The sequence below is a fragment of the Crocuta crocuta genome, unplaced genomic scaffold (assembly GCF_008692635.1).
Source record: "Crocuta crocuta isolate KB4526 unplaced genomic scaffold, BGI_CrCroc_1.0 scaffold131, whole genome shotgun sequence".
NCBI lineage: Eukaryota > Metazoa > Chordata > Mammalia > Carnivora > Hyaenidae > Crocuta > Crocuta crocuta.
In genome coordinates, this window is record NW_027528977.1 from 5487333 (window position 1) to 5509744 (window position 22412).

Sequence of the window (22412 nt, forward strand, 5' to 3'; positions counted from 1 at the left end):
CAAATTCATTTCTCTCAAAGGCTATCAGTCCTCATGCTCTTATAATGCTACTAAGTCTTTGCTTTGAAATAATTTTTCCTTTGTTGACTCAAAATCAACTTTTAAATTTTAAACAGTAACAAATCCATGGGTCATCAAGAGGATATATTCTAAGATGATAAAAAAATTTCCCCGAGTCTGGTGGCATTACTTTAGTGTTTAACAAAAAGTGTTGGAGAAAAGAAGTTGGAATTGAACATGGGTCTTTGGTTTGAAAGAGAACTTTTCCAGCAAGTTTGCTGTTTATACAGTAGTCGCGCCCTTATCCTCTGTTTCACTTTGTGGTTTTACCTACCCATGATCAATTGTGGTCCAGAAGTAGATGTTCCTCCTATTGACTTATCAGGTTAGCAAGTAGCCTAATGCTATGTCACAATGCCTGTGTCACTCTCCTCACTTCTTGTCATTTGCCTCACTTCATCACATCGCATAGGTATCATCTCACATCATCACGAGGAAAAAGGGGAAAACAGGACAAGAAGGTATTCTGAGGGAGAGAGAATACATTCACCTGTTATTACAGTACATTGCTAGAATTGTTCTATTTTATTATTAGTTATTGTTAATCACTTAGTGTGACTAATTTATAAGTTAAGCTTTATCATAGGTATGTATGTATAGGAAAAATCATATATATATGTATATATACATATATATATGTAAAGGGTTAGGAGGTTTCAGGCATCCACTGGGATCCTGGGCCTTATCTCCTACAGATAAGGAGGTGACTACTATATTTGATTTAGAAAGCAATAAGAAACCATAGATGATATACTATTTTTTTTTCAGATTTTCAAAAATATTTATTTTGAACAAACTGGAGAAAGGAAGAAACTGCATGGTACTTACTATAAGGAAACACTATTACAACCAAAATTAACTGCCAGCTTCACTGCCCTACTATAAGGCCACGGAAGATAATGGGCAGAGAACATTCTGGGTAGAGAGAGTCCCACTGTTGGTGCTAAGCAGATGCTGGAGTCCTCCAGCTGAAGTCCTCACACATTCTACTCCCTAGGTCTAGATGACCATTTAAGGCTGGCTGATTACTCCTCATCGTTCAGTTGTCAGTTGAAATAAAACTTCCTCAGGAACATCATCCGTTTTCTCCTCTTTCCCATCTCCATCACGTACCCATAGGTATCTCCCAGTAATAAACTTTCAACGTTGTAATTAAATAACGTGTTTGGTGGTTAATTAGTCAGTTCCCTCTTCCATACTGCAATCAACCTCTCATCCTTAAATAAGCTTTAGAAGGGCAGAAGGGCGGGGACCCTGACAGTTTTTCTCATCTCCAGTGCCTTGCGGTATTGATATACGGTAAGTAATCAATAAGCATGTATTGAATGAATGGATACGCTTGTGTTAACTGTTTGACAACGGCAGGCCCACAGGAAGCACTCAACAAATAAACAGCATTTACTGAAATAACACATTCATGATCTCATTCCATTTGCACAAAACCAGAGAAGTACTAAACCTGGCATGGCTGTCTAGAAAAAGTTAAGCAGCCCTCCTGAGGTCAGGCGACCCCACAGAAACGGCAGCGGGCCTGGGAGCCAGCCCTGTTCATTTCCCCGGCCGGGTCCTTCTCGGTCACCCCAGGCTGGCTCTCCGCGGCTCGGTCTTCCCCGCCGACCTGCCCCAGCAGTTCCTTTCCGCGATTCCACGGAGTCCCCAGGCGGGAAGCCGCGCCGCGGTCGCGCCGAAGACCTTGCAGGGCCCGCGGGGCAGGCGGGAAAGCCGCTCCTGGAAGGGAACCGTTTCGCCTGAGAGTCGCATCCCGGCGTGGGGACTCAGGTGAACAGAGGGCCCCGATGGCCAGAGGCTCCGCCACCTCGAAGACCAGGAACGGACTGCGGAACCCCGGCTCAAGATTCCCCAACCCGCGACCCCGGCCCCACGCGTGCTCCCCGCGGCCGCTCTAGGACGCCGGAGGGGGCCTCCTCTCTGTGGTTGAAACTGGGCCGACCGCCGGGAACCGCCCACCTTGGGGCCGGGCAGCACGAGTCCCGCGCGAGGCGCAGGCCCTGCGTTAAACCCCAGACCCGCGAGCCGGATGGAGCAGAAGCTGTGAGAAGGCCGGGAGGCGAGGGGGAAGCTCTGGCTTCTGTACTGGACTCCATGCCCTGGCTGTGTCTGGAGTCTGTTTCTAAGTATCTCGAACAACGCGGTCAATTTTGCCCGAAATTGTACCTCTTTTGCTACGTGGCTGAAAGAAAACAACAACAACAAAACCCTAGCAATTTTTAGTTTGTCTTTACTATTTTCCAGTGATTTCTTGGGTGCACCTGGTTTTATTTCCAGTTGTTTTTCTAGGATCTTCGATGTGATGGAAGCATTAGAAAGTTACCCCTCTGCAGTTCCCTAAGCACTGGGCGGAGTATGGCACCTGGACTTCTTTCTACAAGCAGAGCTAACAGCCTTAGAGAAAGGATCAGCCGTTGCTCTACCACCTATACTGTGGCCAACTCGGCTACGTAATTAAGACGTTTTTAAATACATAAGGACAGAGGAGAGGGTGAAAAAGGCTACACCACTAGAACGACAAACATTAAAGATGAGCAGGGCGTAGCGCCCAAAGCACAACACAAATGCAAACAGAAATAAATGGTAATGAAAATAGAGGTAAATGGAGGAAAAATGAACTGGTATGTGGATTTCTAAATGTGCAGTTATTGACTAAGAAAACCTTTCATGAACTAGTATGTGTATTTCTAAGTGTACAGTTATTGGCTAACAAAACCCCTTTCATGACTAGGTTTGCTAAGAATTGGGGTGCCTGGCTGGCTCAGGAGAGCATATGACTCTTGATCTCCGGGTTATGACTTCCATCCCCAGGGTGGGTGTAGAGATTACCTTAAAAAAATGTGTATTAATTGTTAATAATTCTTAAACGTTCTGCAGTGAGAGGACTTTCTGAGTTACGAAGGCAACGTAGATGAATTTAACAAGATGGGGACGCATGACTTCATATGTTTATTCTTTATTGAAAAGGCTTTTGTCAGTTCCCCAGGTCTTTAAGAAAAAGCCTAATTCCATTTATTTTCATAGTTGTACTCTGATAAATACCAATCCAAAAATCAAATATTTCTTTATGTTTAGATAGATTGAGGTAGAAACATTCTTGCATGGGTCAGCAAAGAGATGCGGATCATTTAGCTAAACAGAAAAAAATAAAATTGATGCCCCTGACTAGTTAAAAGCCCCAAGGAATTCAGTTTCAGTTGGAAAGTCCTGGAGCTATTTCACAATACTTATTAACGAGCTTATTATATTACCCATTTTAGGAATCTGTCTTGGCAATCTTTTATTCTTAGTGGTTCCCTCTAATAACGTCCTCACTTTATTGCTGTGTGCATAATGATGTTCTTTAGTATATCCAAGAGAGTTTTTGATGTTGGAATATGCAATGACTCAAGTTTCACTCTAGCAGCTTGAAAGAGTGATAATGAGGTGCTCTCCTTTTCACATTTATACTCCCCTTCCAGGCGTATAATTTCATTTAAAAGTTGGTATTATTCTTCTAGATTTTCTATTCAATAATGAAATGCAAAGCAATGATTGTTCCCCTAAGAACAACTTTAAGTTTTCTGAAAGCTATGATAAGAACTTTGCAGCAAACTCTAAAGGTATCATTTGGGAATTTAACACAATGTGCTTCAAACCCAGATAAAAGGAAAGGTTCTAAATTAAAATGTGTGGATGAAGATCTATAATCTGGCACTAAATCAATGGAGATGTAGTGGGTGGCAAATAGAATTGCAGGAGCGAAGTGAAGATATCTGGTTGCCTGGAGCTTTTATTAGTAGGGCTCAAGTCCAGCTCAGCATTGCAGGAAAAATTACTTAGACCACAAACACTGAAGAAAAAAAGGGTGTGAGGGTGTGAGGGTGTGAAGCTCAATACTAAAAATAATAGTAACAGTGACTAGCATTTATGGAACATATATTAAATGCCAGGCACCATGATAAACATGTGCATTTGGCCATTTAATCCTCTCAACAACCCTATGAAGTTGGTGCTCTTATTATCCTCACTAAGATTAGTTTAGTTTTGGGGCGCCTGGGTGGCTTAGTCGGTTAAGCGTCCGACTTTCGCTTAGGTCATGATCTCGCGCTTCGTGGGTTCGAGCCCCGCGTCGGGCTCTGTGCTGACTGCCAGCTCAGAGACTGGAGCCTGTTTCAGTCTGTGACTCCCTCTCTCTCTGACCCTCCCCTGCTCATGCTGTCTCTCTCTCTCTCTCTCTCTCCTAGAAAAAAAAAAAAAAGATTAGTTTCCTCAAGGTGGGAAATTGTGGAGCATGTCCTCAAATTTAGGTCTGTCTGGTTTTTAAAGCTACAAAGGGACTTTTATATCAGCTATGTTCTTTTTTACTTTAAAAGATTTGATCTCGGGGCGCCTGGGTGGCTCAGTCAGTTAAGCGTCTGACTTCGGCTCAGCTCATGATCTCACCATTCATGGGTTCAAGCCGTGCCTTGGGCTCTGTGCTGACAGCCAGCTCAGAGCCTGGAGCCTATTTTCAGATTCTGTATCTCCCTCTCTCTCTAACCCTCCTCTGCTCATGCTGTTTCTCTCTCTCTCTCTCTCAGAAATAAATAAAAAACATTTTAAAAATTAAAAAAAGATTTTATCTTCCTTACTGTTTCATCATTTTGCACACATGCTTCTTTCCTCTCAAAATCACTCCTTTTCTTCTGAATCAATAGGCCTAACTGGAAGGAAGGATGGTGACTAAGTGATTCTTGCATTAGATCACCTGGATTGAAATCACAGTGCCCCTACTAACAAGCTGTGAGACCATGAATGGTGTATTTAACCTCTCCCTTTTTTTCACATCTGATAATATTAGTGCCTACCCCACAGGGTTTTAAATAACACTTAAGTGATACTGTGTATAAAAACGGTTGGTAAGTATCTGAGCACATAAGTACTCAGTTTATATTATTTTTACTAGAACCCAGTAGTGCATGTGATAGCATTCTCTAACAAGACCCTAGGAAGACTCAGAGGCGTAGCTGGCATTTTCTGTAGAAGACATAAAACAATTACCTCCGTCTGCGTTTGGAACATGTGAGTGGTTCACTCAGGGTTGGGGAAGAGGAGATAAGTAAAAGTTTGTCTGGGACTAAATCTAATTTATAACTGCTATAGAAAAGGCAATTTCTGTGTATTGTATACAATTAGTGATGGACTAAGTACCTAAGAGTTCTTTCTAAATTTGGACACTCATTAACATCACTAAATACCCAGTAAAAGCTCAGGGTCACCCCCTAAAAAAAGATTTACAAAGAATGCCTTTGTCATATGAATCAAACCTGGCTTATTAAGGTTTCCTGTAGATCTTTCTTTTTGTATTTTTTTAATGTTTAGTTTTGAGAGAGAAAGAGAGAGAAAGACAGAGCACGAGTGGGGGAGGGTCAGAGAGAGGGAGACTCAGAATCTTAATCAGGCTCCAGGCTCTGAGCTGTCAGTACATAGCATGATGCGGGGCTTTAACTCACAAACTGTGAGATCATGACCTGAGTTAAGGCGGATGCTTAACTGACTAAGCCAGCCAAGTGCCCCACTGGTAGATCTTTCTTAACACACATAATATGGATGGTCATTATTGCCGCATTGTGGTTTGAATCATTCTATGAACATCCAGATTCAGAAAACAAATACATTACATATGGATATGATTAGTCTAAGTTTATTTTTAAAAGGATTCACAACAGGATTTCTTTAAATATGTTTTATGTAACCTTTTTTAGGCATTGGCATTTCACTGTGAATCAAGAGTGCTATTGAAATAACAACAGCGAATGTTTAATGAACTCTTACGATTCTAAGCTTTTTATTACATATTACTGTATGTATTTTCAAAACCAAATAAATTTGAAGTTGTTTGTGTTATTATCTTCATATCACGGATTGGGAAACTGAAGTACACAGTTTAAATAATCTGAGTAAGATCACCCAGCTATGATTTCTCCGGGGCCGATTGTCTCCAGAGCCAGAGCTTTGACTCAACCAATTCTCCTTAGAAAAGTGTGCCTTATTGTACACAGCCATATACATCATCTTCCAATTTTTCATACAATTTAATGGCACATGGACTCTCACAAGTCCAATTGTAAACCCTGTGATAAAACCTACTACCCATAGTGATTATCTCTAATACACAAAGGCACACACACACATTCTAAAAATACAACTTATAGACAGTCTTTTAGGAAAAATTTAATTGGAGAAATATTCTAATGTTCCAAAATGGAAAACACCATACAGAATCCCCACATTATCAGTCCTCTTAGTGAACCATGATTAGTCTTTCTGTAGCTGCTTGTAGTAGTATATGGTAGTGATTAGCTGTTCTTTGGAGAACAGCTTTGTCTACTTAAAGTGTGTGATTCCAGCAGAAGCTGCCATACACTAACCTAACATCAGATTTTAGCTTGCGTGTAATCTATTTCCTAATGACACATTATTATCCTTTGACATTGCCTATTGCAAGCACCATGCTGCTACAGCTTTGATTTTTTTATGGTACTTCTAAATATATCTCTCACATTCGTCTATTTTATTTTTCTTTTTTCTTTTTTTCATTGTGTTAAATCTTAAAAGATTGTGTTTATTTTATATTGAAAATACTATTGAGCTGAAATTATGAGTGTGAGTCAATGCCTTGGCTTATGTATAAGTTTGCTAGGGCTGCCATAACCAAATACCACAGACTGTGTAGCTTAAACAGCAATAACTTACTTTCCTACAGTTCTGGAGACTAGAAGTTCAAGATCAAGTTGTTGGCAGGCTTGGTTTCTTCTGAGGCCTTTCTGTTTGGATTGCAGATGGCTGCCTTCTTGTTATGAACTCACATGGTCTTTTCTTCTGTGGCTATGCGTCCAAATGGCCTCTTCTTATAAGGACTCCAAGTCAAATTGGATTAGGGGTCACCCTAATGGCCTCATTTTAATGTGATCACCTCTTTAAAGTCCTATCTCTTAATACAGTCATATTTTGAGGTACTCGGCTTCAACATGTACATCTAGGGGAGACACAAATTAGTCCATAACAGCATAACTTTTGGGTTTTTGCACATTGCAAAACCAAGTTTATTTTCTTTCCAGAGCATGCCATGGAGCTTCTTTCTAAAGATTGCTTAAGATAAATTACATATTAATTTTGTATATTGGACTCCAGGATTCCCGGTGACTATTTAGAATTCTGTGAATTTTCAGTGTACCCAAAAAAAAAGCATCTGAATCTCCTTACATGCCCATAGTTTGACAGTTGGAGAGAGAGAGAGAACAGAATTCAGACCTCTTTTCCTAAAGTTTTATTTCTTCTTTTAGAGACAGACTGTAATAAAGTTATTTATTTTTATTTTTAAGTTTTTAATGGACTTTGTTTTTGGACAACTTTTAAAAATTGCCCTTTGTTGGACATTATTTTATCACTACAGAGATTCCACAAATATAATACTTCTTCTTAAGCTTCTTGACAGCAGAAGTACTTTGTAAGGATTCATACAGCAGAAAACTAGGGACATGTTATATAATAAATCATTGTTGAATCAAGTTGAATTATATTTGTAATTTTTTTGATTAAAATTATCTTCAGTTATCTTAGAATCTATTATTTTACAATAATAATGTAATCTTAAAGATAACTTCTTTTTTTTAAGTTTTTTTTTTTTTAAATGTTTATTATTTTCGAGAGAGAGAGAGACAGAGACCAAGCAGGGGAAGGGCAGAGAGAGGGAGACACAGAATTCAAAGTAGGTTCCAGGCTCTGAGCTCTCAGCACAGAGCCTGACACAGAGCTCGAACTCACAGACTGCGAGATCATGACCCGAGCTGAAGTCGCCATTTCACCGACTGAGCCACCAGGCACCCCTTAAAGATACTCCTTAATACCTCCTTTGGTCTTTATGTGTTTTCCATCCTAATGTTACCAGGGTAATCCAAATCAACCACCATCACTGCTCCCTGGATCACCTCAGCAGTTTCCTTGTTCTCCTTCTTGCCCTTCTACAATTCAGTCTTCATGTAGCAGCATAAATGATCTTTTTTCAAAAAAGTAAAACTGATCATTATTAACTTGCTTTGAACTCTCTGTTGGCTTCTCACTGCAGTTAGAATACAGTGTAAAGTCTTGTTCTTATAAAGCCATGCTCAATTTCCAGTGTATATACTTGCCTCCTTTCCGCTACGTTCGTTATGTTCCAGTCACTAGTCCTCTTTCTGTTCCTGAGACACTTTACATTGTTCCCATCTCACTCTGTGCTGACAGCTTGGAGCCTGGAGGCTGCTTCAGATTCTGTGTCTCCCTCCCTCTCTGCTCCTCCCACGGTCACACTCTGTCTCTTTCTCTCTCACTCAAAAATTAAACATTAAAAAAATGTTTTTAATTGTTCCCATCTCAGGGCCTTTACATGGGCTACACTTTGTAATCATTGTTAATCATTGTCTAGAACATTCTGTTTCCAGACCTTCTTATGGTTGGTTCCTTTTGTCCCTTCAGGTCTCATTTCAAGTGTCACCTTCTCAGACTCTTTATCTAATATTAACAAGGACCATCTCTGCACCTAGTAACACATACTATTTGTCCTGTTACTTTGTGGCGTTTTCTGCATAATTTTAACACTATCTGAAAACAGTCTTATTTACTTAATTGTTTATTATCCTTCACCCACTATGGAAGGTTTACTACTGCTACACGTTAGAAACTTAATAAAGTGTCACTTGGTAAAGTAATAAACATAAAACGCAATATAGATTTCAAAGTATTTAAGAATGAAACTTCCACAAAGCTTTAGTAGTTAAAACAGTATGGTACTGGCATAAAAAGAAACACATAGACCAATGGAATGGAATAGAGATCCCAGAGATAAGCCCTCACATATGTGGTCAACTAATGTTTAACAAGGGAGCCAAGAACACTCATGGGGAAAGGGTAGTTCTTCAACAAATAGTGTTGGGAAAACTGGAGAAATGCATGCAGAACAATGAAATTGGACCACTATCTTATACCACTCACAAACATTAACTCAAAATGGATGAAAGACTTAAACATAAAACCTGATTCTGTAAACTTCCTAGAAGAAAACATAAAGAAGAATCTCCTTGACAAGAATGATTTTTTTTGGATGTGTCAATAAAAGCAAAAATCAACAAGTGGAACAATATCAAACCAAAAAGATTTTGCACAGAAAAAGAATTAAAAAATGAAAAAGTAACTTACTGAATGGGAGAGAGTATTTGTAAACCATATATTGGATAAGGGGTTAATATCCAAAATATATAAAGAACTCATGCAACTTAATAACAAAAAATTTAATTAAAAGATGGCAGAGGAACTAAATAGACATTTTTCCAAAGAAGATATTCAAATGGCCAACAGACACATGAAGAGATGCTCAATATCACCCATCATCAGGTAAATGTAACTCAAAAACACAATGAGGTATCACCTCATACCTGTTAGAATGGCTACAATCAAAAAGACAAGATAACAAGTGTTGGTAAGGATATGGAGAAAAGGGAACCCTTGCATACTTTTGGTGGGAATGTAAATTGGTTTGGCCACTATGGAAAACAGCGTGAAAAGTTCCTCAAAAATTAAAAATAGAACTGCTATTGATCTACCAGTTCTATTTCTGGGGATATAACCAAAAGAAATGAAAACAGGATATTGAAGAGATATCCACATTCCCATGTTTATTGCATCATTATTTACAATAGCCAAGATATGGAAACAGCCTAATAGTCTGGAAGTGGATCAATGGATAAAAATGTGATATATATAAAATATTATTCAAGCCATAAGAAAGAAGATCCTGCCACCTGTGACAACATAACCTACAGGACATAATGCAAAGTGAATAAAACAGAGAAAGGCAAATACTGTATGATATCACTTATACGTGGAATCTAAAAAAGCCAAATTTGTAAAAACAGAGTAGAGTGGTGGTTACCACAGTTTTGGGATGGGGAAATTGGGGAGATGTTGCTTAAGAGCAAAAAACTGAAATTAGTAAATAAGTAAGTTCTGGAGAGCTAACGTATAGCATTGTGATTACAGTCAACATTACTGAATGATAAACTTAAAAGTTGCTAAGAGACTAGATCTTGATTGTTCCTACCACAAAAAAGAAATGATAAAAATGTGATGTGATAGAGGTGTTAGCTAATCATATTTCAATGTATAAATGGATAGAGTCAACATGTATACTTCAGACATTCACAATGTTATATGTTAATTATAGCTCACTAAAATAAAAAAGGAAAATTCCATTAACTACAATCAAAAAGCACCTCTCTGGGGCGCCTGAGTGGCTCAGTTGGTTAGGCGTCCGACTTTGGCTTAGGTCATGGTCTCACGGTTTGTGGGTTCCGGCCCCACGTCGGGCTCTGTGCTGACAGCTAACTCAGAGCCTGTTTCAGATTCTGTGTCTCCCTCTCTCTCTGACCCTCCCCTTCTCATGCTGTCTCTCAGAAATAAATAAAACACTAAAAAAAAAAAAAGCACCTCTCTCTGTAAATTAAACATAATGATTTCTAGGGGGCAAATTGCAGTTTTGGCAGGGGTGGGGAGGAAGGGATAGGCAGAATGCAATTTCAATAACTCAGGTTAATACTTTCTGATGAATTAAAATTTTGAATATGAGTTGTTTAAAGATATTCATTTTGCATCACTTACTCAATTTCTTCTTAGCAACAATCATGCTGTTACAGAGCAGACTATGTTTCCAGTAAGGACAAACTCAATTTTTTTCCTCAAAAATACCCCCAGAAATAAACAATGAAAAAATAATCCTATATTCCTTTTGATATTCAAGATATCCTACACTGAATGAGATGATGTAGATAAAATTAGAATCTCAATTTATTTCTTTTTAACTTAGAATTGGAAGTGCAATCAAACACAAGCTACTGAGATACACATTTCCCCTGCCCTCTGTGAGGCTTCTGTATCAATCCAAATTGTAAATTATGGCTATAAACTATATACCAGCACAGACAGATTGGCTCAGGTTCTGTCAGTAACTTCTCTTTCTCAGTTAAGCTGATAGACCTGTCAATACCCCGCAGTATAAAATGAAATTCTCCCTTTACTCAAAAAGCAGGAAAAAAAGCTTCATAATGTTAAAATAAAAGGGTTTTTCTTTTCTTTTCTTCTTTAGCGTTTCTCTCTCTCTCTCTTTCTCTCTCTCTCTCTCTCAATTTGTAATGGTGGTTTTAATTTACTAAGTAAAGAAAATCTTTAATTTTAAATTATTAGCATGACTTTTATTGTTCATCTTTCTATTGTATAATGCCAATTTTAATGCAAACGTAAGAACACTTGTATGTGAAATCACCAAAATTACAGAATTCATATTTTGTAGCTTGTATACGAATATGTGTTTCATTCCTACCAGGATAATGAAAACCACACAAAACTAACTCAACGTTTTTATTTCACTTCTTGATGTATGTACATCTATCAACCCCCTCTAGCTTTCACTGATAAGTAAGAAAGGCCAGATGGGACGTTAACTCTATGATACTTATCTTTCCTCTATGTCTTCATTTTAGTACGAATGGTTGGCCAATACAGGAAGTGGCACAGTAAGAAAGAATATAATAGCATTCCTTGGGTGCTCACGTTTCTTAGAATGCCAATGCCTTCTTTCTGCGTTTGAAGCAAATTCTGCTTTGAATGACAAGTATGGTCTCTCTTCGGATTGTGAGTGCCTCTGTTTACTCAGTCACAGACATAACACACTGAACCTTAGACTTGCTTCAAACTTGCTGAATCTCATGCATTGTGGGTCCACTGGAACGCTGTACTCATGAGGTGCTGAGAATACTAATGAGAATAGAATGGAAAGGAAGGTGGTCATACATACTGTGCACATCTTCTCTGTTTACTTCTGTGCTGTGTTGTCCCTTTCGACTTCATTTACAAAATGCAAGTTCAAAGATTAAATCATTACACATTTGAAGATGACGGGATGCCTGGCAGGCTCATCAGTGCAGCATACGATTTTTAATCTCGGGGTTGTAAATTAGATCCCCATGTTGGGTGTAGAGATTATGTAAAAATAAAATCTTAAAAAAATTCAAGATGGTGATCAAGAACAGGGCCTGAGTGCGGAGACCTGTACAAATGCACTGTACTTGTGTTAACCTCTCTGAGTGTTCCCACCTTTCCTTTAATGTATGTATGGGGAAACTGTGTATAGTAAACCTATTACCTTCAAATCTTTTTTTTTGTTTGTTTGTTTTTTATTTATTTCTAGGAGAGAGAGAGAGAGAGACAGCGTGAGCAGGGGAGGGTCAGAGAGAGAGGGAGACACAGACTCTGAAACAGGCTCCAGGCTCTGAGCTGGCAGTCAGCCCAGAGCCCGACGCGGGCACGAACGCACGAACCGCGAGATCATGACCCAAGCGAAAGTCGGACGCTTAACCGACTAAGCCACCCAGGCGCCCCTATCTTCAAATCTTTGAGGGGAACATCAAGATTACATATTTTCCAGGGCTCCTGGAATACCACTGTCCAAGGTATTAATTTATTAAGAGCTCTTCTGTTGATCCTTAGTAAAAGAAGCTGCATTTAAATTTAGCAAATCAAGGTTTTTTGAAAAACAAGGTCAGAATAAATGGTCTCCACAAAGCCAAAGCTTTTGATTGTAAAAGAAAATAATAATGCAACTGTATATTTGGTTAGAGCTAAAACTGAGTGGGAGAGTTACTATTTCAACAAAATAAATGAAATATATGTTACATTTTTTCCATTTTTTAAAAATTTGTATAACTCTATATAGACAAATACATATTCACAGATCCATGCAAGACATTATACACAGTTAAAAATATATATCTTTTCAGCCTTGCCTTCATTAGATATAAACTTCCTAGAGCTAAGCAGTAATGAGCAATGGGGGGTCTGTAAGGCGAGCCCATCAATCCACGGTACTATTATCTATTTCCTGTCATTCCATGGTAACATACTGCAATGTGACAAGCATCTGCCAAATACATAGAAGGTTTTGGTCAAAAAAGGGACCAGAATATTAGTGTATGTTTATTAGAGTATATTTTATAGAAAAGTAATAATGGCTGAGAAATATTCATTCACTTACTAGTGGTCCAGACATGAATTCTACTTAATCTGATCATCGATGTTTTCATAGAGATGAAATTTGAGTTGAGCCTGAAAGAATGGAAAGTATTTCTTTAAAAGTAGATAGTTTTATACTGGCTACACGCCCTTTGTCAGATGTGCGATTTGCAAGTATCTTCTCTGAAGCCAAGTTCATTTTCCTGCCAATATCTTTCACAGAGCAAAATTTTCTAGTTTTTTTAGGGGTGCCTTGGTGGCTCAGTAGTTAAGTGTCCAAATCTTGATTTCGGCTCAGGTCACCATTTCATCATTCATGGGTTTAGGCCCACATTGGGCTTTGCACTGACAGCACAGGCCTTGCTTGGGATTTTCTCTCCCTGTCTCTCTGCCCGTCTCTTGCTTACGTGCACACTGTCTCTCAAATTTTTTTTTTTCTAATTTTTTTGTTGTTGAGTTATAGCTAACAAACTATGTTATATTAGTTCCAAGTGTACGACATTGTGATTTAACAATTCTAGACATTACTCAGAGCTCACTATGGTAAGTGCAGTCACCATACCATGTTATTATAATATTATTGAGTGTATTTCCTATACTGTACTTTTCACTTTCATGACTTATTTATTTTATAACTAGAAATTTATACCTCTTAATCCCCCTTATCTATTTCACCCAACCCCCCCACCCATCTCCCCTCTGGCAACAGCCAGTTTGTTCTCTGCATTTAGGATTCTGGTAGTTTTTGTTTCTTCATATTTTAGATTCCACATGTAAATGAAATCATATTTGTCTTTGTCTGACTTATTTCTCTTAGCACAATACCCTCTCGGTCCATCCATGTCATTACAAAGGACAAAATCTCATTCTTTTTTATGGCTGAGTAATATTCTATTCTCTCTCTCTCTATATATATATATCACATCTTCTTTATCCATTCATCTACATGGATAATTGGTGGCTTCCATATCTTGGCTAGTATAAATAATGCTGCAATAAACATAGAAATGAATATATCTTTTTGAATTAGTATTTTCTCTTTCTTTGTGTGAGTACCCAGCAGTGGAATTACTGGATCATATGGTATTTCTATTTTTAATTTAAAAAATTTTTTTAATGTTTTATTTATTTCTGAGAGACAGAGAGAGAGAGAGAGAGAGTGAGCAGGGAAGGGTCAGAGAGAGAGGGAGACACAGAATCTGAAGCAGGTTCCAGGCTCTGAGCAGGCTGTCAGCACAGAGCCCAACGTGGGACTCGAACCCGCCAACCGTGAGATCATGACCTGAGCTGAAGTCGGCCGCTTAACCGACTGAGCCACCAGGCACCCCTCTATTTTTAATTTTTGAAGAACCTCCCTACTGTTTTCCACAGTGGTTGCACCACTCTACATTCCTACCAACAATGCACAAGAGTTCCCTTTTCTTCACATCCTTGCCAACAGTATTTCTTGTCTTTTTGATATTGGCAATTCTGATAGGTGTGAAGTGTTATCTCCATTGTGGTTTTGACTTGCATTTGCCTGATGATGAGGGATGCTGAGCATCTTTTCATGTGTCTGTTGGCCATCTGGATGTCTTCTTTGGAAGGATGTCTATTCATGTCCTCTTTTTTTTTTTTTAATTCAAAACTGTCACTCTTATTATTTACATTCCCACTCAGAATATTCCCATTTGGTATTACCTTTGAAATTCTCTTCCCTTTTTTTTCCCCCCTTTTCATCTTTGGTGTTTTTAAAATTAGTTTTTTAGTTTTAATTCCAGTATAGTTAACTTTTAGTGTTACATTAGTTTCAGGTATTCAAGACGGTGATTTGAAAATTCTGTACATCGCTCAGTGCTCATCATGATAAGTGTACTCTTAACCCCCATCACCTATTTTACCCACCTCCCTACCCACCACCCCTCTGGTAACCATCAGTTTGTTCTCTATAGCTAAGAGTCTATTTCTTGGTTTCTGAGTGAGTATTTGTTTTGTTGATGTTCAGATGTATGAGTTTTTATATATTTTGGATATTAATCCCTTATGGGATATATCATTTGTAAATATCTTCTCCCATTCACTGGGTTGCCTTTTTGTTTTGCTGATAGTTTCCTTTGCTATGCAAAGCTTTTTATTTTCGTGCAGTCCCAATAATTTATGTTTACTTTTGTTTCCCTTGCTTGAGGAGACATATTCATAAATATGTTGCTAAGAGCAATGTCCAAGAGATTACTATCTATGTTTTCTTTCAGGAGTTTTATGGTTTCAGGTCTCCATTTAGGTCTTTTTTTTTGTAATGTTTTATTTATTTCTAGGAGAGAGAGAGAGAGAGAGAGAGAGAGAGACAGCATGAGCAGGGGAGAGTCAGAGAGAGAGGGAGTCACAGACTCTGAAACAGGCTCCAGGCTCTGAGCTGGCAGTCAGCCCAGAGCCCGACGCGGGGCTCGAACCCACAAACCGCGAGATCATGACCTAAGCGAAAGTCGGACGCTTAACCGACTAAGCCACCCAGGCGCCCCTCCATTTAGGTCTTTAATCTATTTTGAATTTGTGTTTGTGTATGGTGTAAGATAGTTGTCCAGTTTCATTCTTTTGCATGTAGCTGTCCAGCTTTCCCAACACCATTTCCCTCATTGTATGTTTTTGCCTCCTTTGTCAAAGATTAATTGACCATATAGGTGTGGGCTTATTCCTGGGCTGTCTATCTTGTTTCATTGGCTTATCTTTTCATTCTACTGCCAGTATCTTTTACAGAGAAAATTGTCGAATTTTGATCAAGTCTCATTTACCAATTTTTTCTTTTATGTTTTGTGTTTTTGATTTTTGTATCTAAGAAGTCTTTTCTTAAGTAAAGGTCACAAAGATTTGTCCTGTTTTCTTCTAAAAGTTTTATTGTTTTAAACTTTGTATTTAGGTCTAAGATTTATTTTGAGTTAGTTTTTATATACGGGGTGAAGTATGGGTCAAAGACAAGCCACAGAAGATAATTGCATGTTAACATTTCAATTGTTCTGGCACTATTTGTTGAAAAGACCATTCTTCCTCCACAGAATTGCCTGTGCACCTTTGCCAATTATCAATTGACCATATTTACATGAGTGTATTTCTGGACTGTAGATTCTGTTCGGTTGATCTGTGTGTCTGTTTTCCCCAATACCCCAATCTCTTAATTACTATAGCTTTATAAGACTTAAAATCAGGTCATAGGAATCCTTAAACTTTGTTCTTTCTGTTCAAAATAACAACCCAGCTTTAAAAATGGGCAAAAACTTTGATCAAACCCTTTGCCAAAGAAGATTCATAGACTGGAGTGCCTGGCTGGCTCATTTGGTGGAGTGTGTGACTCTCAATCTCAAGGTCATGAGTTCAAGTCTCATGTTGGGCATGGAGCCTACTAAACCAAAAAAAAAAGAAAGAAAGAAAGAAAGAAAGAAAGAATGAAAGAAAAAAAGATATGTGAATTGGATTTGAAATAAGCACTTGCAAAGATGTTCAACATCATTAGTCATTAGGGAAATGTAAATTAAATACTGCTAGACATCTATCAGAATGACAAAGGAATCCCATCACTCCAAGTAAAATGAAAATTTATGTTTACACAATAAAACCTGTATGTGAATGTTTATGGCAACTTTATTCATAATTGCCAAAAACTGGAATAGAAATGTCTCTCAACTGAGAAATGGATAAACAGTGAAATACTACAATGCAACAATGTGGAAGAAGCTACTAATATACACAGTAAGAGATGAATCTCAATTGCATTCTGTTAAGTGAACGAAGAATCAAAAGGATATATACTATGTATTTATGATGTTTTTGAAAAAGCAAAACTATAGAAATGAAGAATAGATAAGGATTCTGTTAATGGGTAGGGCTGACTACAAAAGGGTAATGTAAGGAGATTCTGTGTGTGTGTGTGTGTAGTGTGTGTGTGTATGCATGTGTCAGGCACCCAGATTTGAAACTGTTCCACATCTTGATAGTGGTGCTGGTTATATGGCTATGCATTAGTCAAAACTCATAGAACTGCACACCAAAAAGAGTGAATTTTGCTGTAATGTAAGTTAAAAATGAACTACATGTAGAGGCACAAAGTATTCCATTGCTGGAGGGGAAGTGGGAAGGGTAAGAGTGAGGAGGAGAAAAAGTCCAGATAGTTATATTGCTTGTAGATTTCTAAAGGGCCCTGAAGCCAAGTTCAGATACTAGATTTACCTCTAAGCCAAAACTTGAATGTGAGAACATCAAAATGAAAACAATCATTAGGTGTCTGAATCTGTTGGCAATGTGCACCATAGAACCCTAAGGAAACAGGCAAAGAAACCAGTTAAGAATTGACAGGGGCTCCCCTAAGGGTAAAAATCTTATATAGTAATAGGGATTTATAAATTGAAAATTCACTCATCTACTCCATTTAAATTAATCCTTGTAAGAACCAGTGAGGTTAGAAGTATTATCTGTGATTGATAGACCCAAAACTGGAGGCTCAGAAAGGTGATGGGATTTGCTGAAGTTCATACTACATAACTGTGAAGCTAAGACCTGAATCTTGGCCTTTTGATTTTTCCAGTTGTCTCTTTATTCACTCCTATCATTTTATTTCTTTCCTTCCTTGGATTTATAACAATCTGTAGATGTTTTGTTAATTTGTTTTCCTTGCTTACTGTCCCTATCTCCCTCTGGACTCCAGGGGAGGAGCCTTGACCCTGCACTTCCCTGTTATATACTCAGAACCTCTCACAGTGGTTGGTACATAATTGGTGCTCAACAAATTTATTGAATGAATAACCATCAGAGCTAGAAAGCAAAGATAGAGCATAATTATGTCTAGTATTATCCTTTTAAAGGTGTATGCTAGCACTTTCAACAATAGCCAAATTATGGAAAGAGACGAAATGTCCATCAACTGATGAATGGATAAAGAAGATGTGGTTTATATATACAATGGAATACTGCTTGGCAATGAGAAAGAATGAAATCATGCCATTTGCAGCAATGTGGATGGAACTGGAAGGTATTCTGCTGAGTGAAATAAGTCAGTCAGAGAAAGACAGATATCCTATGTTTTCACTTATATGTGGATCTTGAGAAACTTAACAGAAGACCAAGAGGGAAGGGAGGGGGGCAAAAAAATAGTTACAAGGAGAGTGGGAGGGAGGCAAACCATAAGACTCTTAAATACAGAGAACAGTCTGAGGGTTGATGGGGAGGGGAGCAGGAAAATGGGTGATGGGCATTGAGGAGAGCACTTGTTGGGGATCAGCATTGGGTGTTGACATAAATGATGAACCATGGGAATCTACCCCCAAAACCAAGAGCAGACTTTAAACACTGTATATTAGCCAATTTGACAATAAATTGTATTTTTTAAAAAAGAAAAGAAATCCTTCTATAAATAATAAATTGACTGCATACTTTCAAAAAACCCCCACAAAACCACAGAGGTGTATGCTATCTGCAGTGATGGGGGACAGACGGTCGGTCCTTGCCCTGTCCTTTCACCCAGTAGTTCTCAAATCTGGCTGTACAACAGACAACAGATCTGTACCTACAGATCTTTTTAACTATTGATTCATTATTTAAAAATTTTTCTATTAAAACAGTACAAGTGAAATGACACCCTAAGATTTATAACAGAAAGGATCCCCCAGCCCTGCTACTTTTCAGTTCTCATCACCAGCCCCATAGTTGGACTCTCCTCTCAACACTCGTGTTTATCCTTCCTGTCATGAAGCATGCTTATAGTACTTTTTATTGATTTTTCAATATCAGGAATTATCTGCTGACTTCCTACTATGGAAAAAGTAGATTAAGCTCTCTCACATTACTTCCACTCAAGAGTTTCTCTCATCCTGTTCTTTAAAATATTGGAGTAACTACAATATTATAATATGGGACTAAATAGTCAGTGCTTAGATTAGGATGATTATGTAATTATTTTTTAAGATTGAGTCACATGTATACAATGATTACATTTTTGAAATATAAAGTTACCTGTAATTTTTTCCTGTAGGTAAATAATTGTTTCATTTTCCATTTGCTTTATTTCTTAGATGTTTACCCTTTAGTCATCCCCAGATTATGTTACAATGCTAATACATCTCTCTGTGTAGTGAAATACATTGATCCCACTTTTTTTTTCTCTTGGACACTTCAGTTCTGGAGAGTTTTGCTCTCTTGCCTCAGTCTGTACTGGCTGCTTTTTAGGCCCATCATATAGTTGTAATCCTAGAAATATTCTTCATCATCCTTCTGGGTATCCCCTTTTCCTTTCTCCTGTGTTGGTTCATGTCTTCATCTTTTTTTTTTTTAATTTTTTAATGTTTTTCATTTATTTTTTGAGAGTCAGAGAGAGAGAGCATGAGCGGGGGAGGGTCAGAGAAAGAGGGAGATACAGAATCCAAAGACAGGCTCCAGGCTCTGAGCTGTCAGCACAGAGCCTGATGCGGGTTTCGAACCCACAAACCCCGAGATCATGACCTGAGCTGAAGTCGGACGCTTAACCGACTGAGCCACCCAGGTGCCCCTGTCTTCATCTTTCTTAAATCCCCTTTTTTGGTGGAAAACATACCTTCCTGAGAAAAGATTCAATAGGAATAAAGCTTTTTGTAATCTTGCATGTCTGAGAACACCTTTATTTTATCTTAGACTGGATTGATTTGTTGGGTTTTTTTGGGGAATTCTAGATAGTAAATACTCTCCCTTTGGAGTTTAAAGATATTTCTCCATTTTCTTCTGGTTTACAGTATCATTATTGAAAAGTCCAATTTCATTCTTTGTTATCATGCCTAAACTTCTGTCTGCAATCTGTTATTCTATGTGAAGCATTTAGAGAATTTTATCTCTGTTGTTCTGCCATTTCAGGATTAAATGCCTTTCTGTGAGTCGTCTTTCTTCATTTTGCAAGGCACTTTCTAGATGGATTTCAATCTGGAAAAACACCTCTTTTACTTCCGGGAAAATGTCTTTCTTTGATAATTCCACCCCTTCCCCCACCCCCTCGTTTTGTTTTTGTTTTTGTTTTTTTTTGGAACTCCTATGGGTTGGATGTTCAATCTGGATTGGGTTCTAAGGTAGTTTGCCATAAACATCTTTGTGGTAGACATCTTTGCTGTAAGCATTTTTGCCACAAACTTTTTCACTGCATAACTAATTGGCCCTGGGGCAATTTTGCCATAAAAGATAAAATTAAAAAACAAAACAAAACAAGGACACTTAAAAAGGTCATAAGAAAGCATGGAAATATTAATAAAATTAAATATTGATTTCTTCATTCATTGAGAGGCATCAGTTTTCCAAATACTAAGATGTAATATTTTTAACTGAGCTTTGTATTTCGTTATGAAAGCCTTCTACACTATTGTTTGTTCTTGGCATATACTCACATGCTCCTTGATGGATGTTCTAAAGTTCCATGAAAATTGTGGAAAAGGGGCTCCTGGGTGGCTCAGTCGGTTAAGCATCCGACTTCAGCTCAGGTCACGAGCTCACTGCTCGTGGGTTCGAGCCCTGTATGGGCTCTGTGCTAACAGCTCAGTGCCTGGAGTCAGCCTCAGATTCTGTCTCCCTTGCTCTCTGCCCCTCCCCCACTTGTGTTCGCGGGCGCGCGCTCTCTCTCTGTCTCTCTCTCTCTGTCTCAAATAAATAAAAAGTATTACAATTTTTTTAATTGTGGGAGAAATGTTAATGCTGTAATGCATTTATAACTGAGCTTTGTTATTATTGTAACTGATATGCTACCATTTTCTAGGATCGTATGTAATGTGGCTTTACACTTAACACTTCCAGTAAATTTTATCACCACATTTCGTATCACATAGATATATGTAGTTGTTATCATCCACTGTTTTAAGAGACCACCACGTCTACTGCATAAACCATTATGAGGGCTAGCTAAGATTTATATAATATGAATTATGGGAACTTTGTCACTAGAGAAATAAAACCAAACTGGCAAGTTGCTTCGATACATTAACTCTACAGAAGACCTCTGATTTGTCATGGAGAAATGGAACCAAACTGTCAGCCAGTTATTTTATCTTTTATGGCAAAATTGCCTTACAGCTTATCAGTTATGAGAGAAAATGCTTGCAGCAGTGATGGCTACAGCGAGATGTTTATGGTGAAAATACCAGACACACCTGGATTGAGCCTAAATTTTCTTTTCTCTCATGTTTTTCAAGTGTTTGTCTTTTTGTTCTTCTTTTGAGACTTCTTCACTTCTTCACTTTGAGATAAACTTCACTTTATTATCTGCTCCTGAATTTAATAATTTGTTATTTTTTAATTTCCAAAAGATCATTTTTTTCTTTGAAAGTTTCTTTTATTTTATTATTTTTAAAAAATTTGTCTAAATTATTTATTTATTTTTTTTTGAGAGAGAGAGAGAGAGAGAGAGAATCCCAAGCAGACTCCTCACTGTCTGTGCAGAGCCGGATGTGGGGCTTGAACTCATTTAATATGAGATCATGACGTGAGTTGAAACAAAGAGATGGATGTTTAACTGACTGAGTCACCCAGGCTTTCCAAAAATTTCTAAAAAAAAAAAAAAAGTCATCCTGTTTTCATCATGGATCTTTTCTTTGTTTAAGGATATCACCAATGGTTCTGATTTTTTTTTCCTTCTGCTATGGTTCCATTCAACTCCCTCCCCCTACCTCTGCAATTTTTGTTTGTTTGTCTTGTCTCATTTTCATGACTATAGGTTTCCTCAAAAGTGTGGTGATCCGAAGATGTCTATTCATATTTAAGAGTGAGAGAAGCTGCCTGCATGGTTGGAACTGATGGCTTGGTGGACCTCGTTTTGATGTGATTTGGCAGGTGATCACACTGCTGGAAACCACTCCCCCCAACAACACTGTTCCCCCCAGTATCCATTAAAGTATTTTCCTTAGGCAAGTCAGTTTCCTTAAGAAGAAATCCTCTAAAATCCTCTCTGAGGGATACAAATCTGGAAAGGGCGGTGTAGGCGCTAAGTGGGAGAGGAACTTGCTTTGTTCCGTATGCAGACTTTCACTTGCTCCCTTCATCCCACTGTGCAGTAAGACGCTTAATCCTATACTCAGTCAGCTATCTCCATGTCTTCAAGGCCAGAGCTTTTCTAGTTCACCCCCACCAGGGAGTCCATCTTACTGTCTCTGGATTGGGCTAGGGCAGTGTTGTTGGGGAAGTGAAATGAGGGTTTATCTACTCTTCATTGGATTATCAACCAATTCTGTTGTTTTCAGCCTCGCTTCTCACTTTATGTCTTCAGAGATCCCTGGTCCTTGAATCTGGTGATCTGTTTCTGTACCTATTCT

The 22412-nt window shown here is 38.3% G+C and overlaps 1 protein-coding gene and 1 non-coding gene across 2 annotated transcripts; one reads left to right on the forward strand and one right to left on the reverse strand.

The window, feature by feature from the left end:
* Nucleotides 1–465: 465 nt before the first annotated feature.
* LOC144226016 (uncharacterized) lies at nucleotides 466–2165 on the reverse strand. The gene is made up of 3 exons (XM_077757350.1): nucleotides 1933–2165; nucleotides 1520–1895; nucleotides 466–526 (listed from the first exon to the last, which is right to left on the reverse strand). The coding sequence occupies exons 1-2, from the start codon at nucleotides 2163–2165 to the stop codon at nucleotides 1562–1564; spliced, it is 567 nt and encodes a 188-aa protein (XP_077613476.1). The 3' UTR covers nucleotides 466–526; nucleotides 1520–1561.
* Nucleotides 2166–16422: 14257 nt separating this feature from the next.
* Nucleotides 16423–16495, forward strand: TRNAE-CUC (transfer RNA glutamic acid (anticodon CUC)). Its single transcript has one exon. It is a non-coding gene; the product is annotated as a tRNA-Glu (tRNA).
* Nucleotides 16496–22412: the final 5917 nt, after the last annotated feature.